This window comes from Triturus cristatus, chromosome 11 (genome assembly GCF_964204655.1).
Source record: "Triturus cristatus chromosome 11, aTriCri1.1, whole genome shotgun sequence".
Lineage (NCBI taxonomy): Eukaryota > Metazoa > Chordata > Amphibia > Caudata > Salamandridae > Triturus > Triturus cristatus.
The window spans coordinates 1,098,205,522-1,098,212,424 of NC_140594.1; the positions used below are offsets into that span (position 1 = coordinate 1,098,205,522).

The following is a 6,903-nucleotide window of genomic DNA, read 5'->3' on the forward strand; positions in this document are numbered from 1 at the left end:
TTTAGGCTATATATTAACATGTAGTATCTTTAATAAGCAGAATAGAGTGCACTATAATAGACATATACACATGACCAAAAATTATTTATCTTTTTAAAGGCAAATATTTTTCTTTAAAAACATTTCTTTTTTCCCCTTTTTTTTATGCTCTAGATCATCATTGATTCATATAAACAGCAGAACAGTATAGAAATACAGGTCTGTAAAAAACATATACATTTACATAATTATATGTCTATAAAGAACAAATACATACACACAGGAATATGACAAAAACTATAAATAACGTCACTATACATAGAGTTAAAATGCAGGAAAAAGTGGATAAACTGTAAAGCAGTTCAAAGGCTGGCGGTAGATGGAAACACACTTTCATACATGTAGCATCTCCAAACTTGTAATTTTAATGTCATATTACGAAGTACTGAAGTGAAAAATCCAAAACAGTTTCCGAAATTCTAAACATATTTTTGTTGCGGATTTATTACTTCAAAATAATTAAAAAAATCAAAGTTTCATTCTTGAATTTTCATAAGTAAACTTTATTCCTTTTTTCTGCTGTACCAGTATTTGATTGAAAAACAGGAGAAATAAATATACTATCACATCTATGGAATAAAGAGTGTTTTCAGTCGAAGGTCAGCCTGAGAGAAGTAAACACCTCAGCATCACAAATGTATTCTCCAGGAAGATCATTACTTTCTGCAATGATTGATGATCCTAATGAATGCTTGCCTCAGTTTGGTGATCCCAAGAATTAAGACAATGGACTGTGCAGGAGCTGAAAGGACAGTACCCATCAGGAACATGAGCCACAGCCAATGACCCTGAAAAACCGGCGTGAGGCACTGTGACAGGAAAAATAAAACACACATAGATAGGAGGGATCCCAACATTCTTACTGCTCCAAAATGAATGTCAAGCCGAGGTCGGCTGAACTCTGATACATTTTTTCTCATCCTCTGGGTATGTCTGCCGAGCGATGTGAGGATAACTGTGATGGAAGCAATGACGAAAAGAAGAGGCAAGCAGATGCCAAATGCGACTGCTGAATAAATGTATGGCGTTTCCCATGTTGGAAGTTCACTTAGGAGGCTAGCATTAGCGTTGAGATTGGTTGTTGAGTTCTGAGAGTATTCTCTGTCGGAAGTCCAGTTAAAAGGGATGCTGAGGACCGATGATCCTATCACAGTCCCCAAAATCAGCCAAGGCACTGACTTAGAGATCCATCGCTTTAACCAGAAAAAGAAGTGGTTGTTGAAGTCCACGATCTTCACGCAATAGAAGACAGACAGACAGGCTGTTAACCAGGAACTACAGCTGCAAGACCATACTGTAAATTGAAGTAGTATGCCAGGAACCACAGACCACATCTCATAAGCATAGGAGTGTCCTAGCAGAGAGCACTGGGAGACAATAAAGGAGATTCCAAGAGCAACTAAGATGATATCGCAGGTGTTCAGGCGTCTTCCTTTGGCCTTTTCTAGCAGATAAAATGCCACAATGAATACACTGGCAGGTATTCCAATCACACTGGCCATGACTTGCGCAATCATATACACCTTTGAAAGTGCAGGAGCCATTGTTTTTCTTTCTCTTTGCAGTTCTTTGATGAATTCACAAAGATCAATGTTGCTCTGACTATACTTTGTGTATGAGTGTTGTGGGTAGGGATGGATAGACTTCAGAATCAGCATGTGTGCCTGGATTAAGTTACTATTAGCATCATCCTCACCATCACTACGGATCTGAATTTGGAAGGATGCAAATGAGCCTGGTTTTTGATTCTCTCTTTTAGAAAAGAAAAACAGCTCAGCTCTCATTTTTAAAACCTAGTGGTGCATCACTCTAATAAATAATTAACACATTCAGGCCCTCATTCGATATCAGGTGGAAAGCCTCCGACTGCTTGTCGGAGGCTTTCTGCCCCACATGGTAGGTTTAAAGTCCGTTCGCCGCATTAGGATGACAGCGGTCGGAGTTTAAACCGGCAGGCGAATCCGACGCGGTTCCGACAGGCTCAAGGATCCCGTCGGTCAGTCGGAAATGCACGATAATCCCTAAAGGACAGCCTTTCTGCCGTCGTGATTATGATGTTGGTTTCTGACAGCCAATCCATGTCGGCCTTTCCAGCATGGATTCGCTGTTGAAAACTGACATTGGGGGCCCCTCACAGAGCCCCCTTCCCCATGGCTCTTTGCATTTGGGCCCTAAACATCCCTTCACCGTGTCCCCCCTAAACATCCCTGTATGGTGCCTGTCAGACGGTGCTAGGATATTTGGAAACTTCAATTTTTCAATGGGAGCTTGTGCTGCGTTTTCAGCCCACAGTAGAAGCTCCCATTGAAAAATTTAAATTTCAGTCTGCACTATGTGTGGTCGCATCCTCATTGAGTGGTTGGATCTGCGGTTTCTTCCCTGAAACGGTGTCAGTCGGATGCAAGTCCGACTGACATCATAATAAGTTTCTATGTTTTTCCCTTAATTGTATTGGGAAAGAGAAATAAAATGTTTATTTATTTTATTTGGTGTGTTAATCAATGTCTGCACATTGAATTGCCTCTAGGTGCTTTCTCCAAAGTATTATGCAAATTGAATAAAATATACATTTAAATATACATCTATTCTACATAAACAGTTTGTGACAGTGTGTAGAGGTAAAAATGTTAATTAGAAAAGGACAGCATTGTGCTGACATTGCTACTACATATTTTGGTAACAGAAACATCAACAAAAGATAAGAAAGTTGATAAAAGCAATTATGACAATTGACCACCATGCACCCAAGACAGATATTATGTGAAAACTATATACTTCACACAGTGCTGTGTTAAATGCAATACATAATATGGAATGCCTCTACAGTGACTGATGTATAGGCATTAGCATATCATTAGAGCAACAGAGAACTACAACTTGTTGTGAACTACCTTGGAAAAACGAGATTGTTTTGCAACTACAAAAGCGCTGATTTTTTTGCCACAATTCAGAACCTGATCAAGTCATGTTGAAGACCTATACCCCACCACCACATAGGCAGAACACCAATGCATGGTTAATCGACTGAGCACCATTCTCAGAGAATGAGAAAAACTGGAAACCAAGTGGCCCCACAACAGAGTGCAGCCTTTATAACCCTTGGTGGATGATAGTTCAGATAATATCCGACAAGCAAACAACAATATTTCAACTGGTAGTTAAACACTTAATTGTGTGTGCATGTGTGTGTGCAAAATCATTGAGCAACACACAGTTGCAGACTACAAACTAAGCAAAGAGCACAGAGCAACATTGAATAGGAGAGCTGAGAAGATGCTGTACACAGATAGACCATGTCTTCAGGGACGCATAACCAATGAATTATAGGACACCAACCTCTCCCACCATGTATCTTCTACATCTTTGCATGGAGTCATTGTCAATTATAGGAAATATAACTTTTCTGCATGGTCACCATATATTTTGCTTGCTTTAGAACTTTATCCCTGCTAACCAGTCATACAGTGTCTGTGCTCCAGCTTTAAACACAGTTGAATTGGCATACTCCCAATTGGTATATCTAACTTGTCCAACGGTCCCTAGTATATGGCACAAAATGTACCCAGAACCTGGAAGTTACATTTTATTAGTGGACTGGCGCACTTATTGTGCCATCTACTGTGGTGGCAGTGCAAACATGACTACCAGATCTATCACTGTGGCCTGACTGTAACAGTAACAGTGCAATACATACAGGGTGACTTGTCAAAATAAACTCTTTTGGCAGGTCAAAACCTCCTCTTTAAAATTAGTATGTCAATTCAATTCAATAAATCTTTATTCGATCTTAAAAAAGATCATAAAAGCACATAATAAAAGGATACAATAAAATTCAATGTCACAATATACTGGTCTCAATGGAATACACCAAGTAAAAGTATTAAAACCATAACAACTCATCAGACATAAATAATATAAAACATGATTAAAACAACTAAAATATCCCATTATGTCCACTCCACTGCTTTCTACTATGAAGAGCCAGTTTAAGAAAGAAGCAAACAGTAAAACGAATATCTGGACTATTCAACATTTGAAGATAGGTTAATGGAACCCTACATTTCCGAAAGGCTAATTTGTTCAGTATTGGTTTAAGACATGACTGGAAGGATCTCCGGTACAAACCACAGAAAAATATAAAATGTAGCAAAGACTGCTCCACCTTGCCATTACAGGGACATGGAGGGAGTTCCTTACTCCATGCTCCTTCCAAGTCATAAAATTATACTAGACGCCAAACCGACCCGACCTAAATCTAAGTAGGAGTGATCTCTTCCATCGAGTTGGGTCCCACATAAGATACAAATGAATGTCGCCCTGAGCAAACATAGAATAGTAATGGCAGACAGCAGAGAGGAAGTGTGTTCTGCAAAGCTCTGCTTATTGACTTTTTTGGTGGCTTTACTAATCAAGCCATGGGCTCTGAACAGTTGTGAAAGGCCAATATCAACTAGTGATTTACACATGTAACTCAACCAAGCTATAGAATGTCCCCCATCCGTGTTCAAGCAGTCAGTAACAATCAAATGGTTTACTAAATCAGAATAACGGCTACACCAAGGAGTCGATGCACCCTGGTAGGGTAAGCAGAAGATAGTAACACCTCTTAATATCCGATGTCTCAGCGCGGGGACACACCGTTCAGTGTAACCAAGCGCTCTACAAATGAATAAATGAATAAATAACTGGCCTATTAAAACAATCCTCCTTATTACTCCAGACATTAACCCAGAGTTTCAGGGGTGCAATTTCATCCTATCCTATATGTACTCTAGATTCAATTCAGAGTGCAGAATAAAGTTTGGACTGGAGGGAGGTGCAGCAATCTCCTTCATATTCTATTTTCTTCCACCTGAACTGGGGTGTTGTTGAAAAATCCCCCAAACCCCAGCTCCATGAATAGTGATGGGAACACATTGCATCCTATACATTTTAAGAAAAGGGGAAACTGTAGTCTTATCATCCCTCCTAGCCAAATTAAAAAGAGAGCCGCTGCCCCCCCAAGTTTTTACCACGCAGTGTTTACTTGTGACTGCCATAAATTACTAGCATCAAATACCAGGCCTAAATAACAGAAGCTTGTAATTGCTGTTAGCTGCTTTCCACCTAGGTTAATTGCAGGCAGGGGTTTCCCAATTTCCACCAGGGCCACATGCCATATTGTGAGATTTCTCATAATTAGTTTTCATATCTAACATATTATTGAAAGACTCAAATGATTCAACCAAACTGCGCCATCAACACTGTGTTGTCGGCATATAACAGCTAAGTTTGCGATTTTCTGCACATCCTCAGTTGAATCTGATAAAAACACACCCAAATCATTAAAATACAGGATAAAAAGCAATGGTGCTAATACGCACCCTTGGTGGGTGGCACTGGCTAGAGGAAAGGAATCAGAAAGTTCACCTGATTGGCCATATCATACCTTAGCACTCAGATGTTCACGAAGACAATTCAGAAAATTAACCAATGCAATGTTTACCCCCATTTTGATTAAAATCAACCATAATTCAGTTCTTTTTTTAAGTTCAGAATTTTTTATTGATAGAAACAAGGGTGTCAATACATAGTTCACAATATTAAATGCATAGCATACAAGGGAAATCACTACAATAAAATTATATGAATCGGACTCAAGAGTAAAAATAAAAAGAGTAAAACGGTATAAGTAAATCATGGAATATATTGGAATACCTAATATTTTAAGAATGTTTAGGGGATTCAAGGGGGTTTTAAGACATCTTGTTCAGTTGGTTGCAACCGGAAAGATCGATTGGCACATGCGTCAAGATATATTGTAACAGGTGACCATAGATTCAATCGTTTCGTTGCCATGTGTATAGGGTATACAAAGGAGGTGTCCAACCTGTGATTATGGCAAACAGTATACCACCATGCCTAATAAGGCATTTTAGAAAAGTCTTTCCAATTTGCTGTGATTTGCTGGAATGCGACCGCTAGTAACAAATCAATAATTTTAACATTAAGTGTAACATTTTCCCAGCAAGATGAAAGACTTCCTAAGAAAACATGTGTATAAGAAAAAGAAAATGTTGTTCCAAAAATCAAATTAATTTGGGACCATACTTGTTTCCAGAAATTATTTACAGTAGGACAAGAAAATATCATATGAAATAAATCAGCATTCGGGAGGAACAAGTCCAACAAACATCTGGTACAGTGGTACATGTTTTGCTTAAAGTGCACGGTGTTAAAAACAGTCAGTTATAAACAAAAAACAACGTCTGCATTATATTAGCTGCTCTGGATGACTTTCGAATTTTGGTCCATAAGTTGTTCCATAAGGACACTGGCCAAGATAATACAAAGCCTCTTCTATTTTGGATTTCTGCCTAACAGTATCAGTGCTATGTAGATAACTGTATATGGTGGAAGCTTTGGGTGTAGTTTTTAACAGGGTGTGAAGTTGAAAAGAAGAGTCTGAGATAGTGGAAGCAGTAAGTGTAGCAGACAATTGGGAGTGTGTATCCATCACAGCTTTCTTAAGTATAAGGTACTTGTGAATACATGAGGTGGGTAAATTGAATAATTGACTAGGTGAGAAGAAAGGTAGAAAATCCGACTGTGAGAATAACTGATGAATTCATATTAGTCCTCTCTGACACCAAGACTTCCAATAAAATAGTTTATTCCGAATAAGCAGGTTTTTGTTGTGCCAAATTGTAGAGTTGAGGAAGGAATCTATGGTACTATGAGGAGAGAAGGATGAGGGTAGCAGGAGTTTAGAGGTTAGTTTGATTATGGGAGTGGATAAGGTCTGTGGTTTATGTGAGAAGGAAAGGTATTCATCAAAGGAAAAGGGGGACAAAAAGAGACGTTCAATTGTAGTCCATAAAGGAC

The 6,903-nt window shown here is 38.8% G+C and overlaps 1 protein-coding gene across 1 annotated transcript; it reads right to left on the minus strand.

Moving 5' to 3' along the window:
• Positions 1-695: 695 nt before the first annotated feature.
• LOC146786064 (taste receptor type 2 member 9-like) lies at positions 696-1,823 on the minus strand. Its single transcript, XM_085633156.1, has one exon. It carries the CDS (start codon positions 1,821-1,823, stop codon positions 696-698), a length of 1,128 nt encoding a protein of 375 aa, XP_085489282.1.
• Between the last annotated feature and the right edge of the window lie 5,080 nt (positions 1,824-6,903).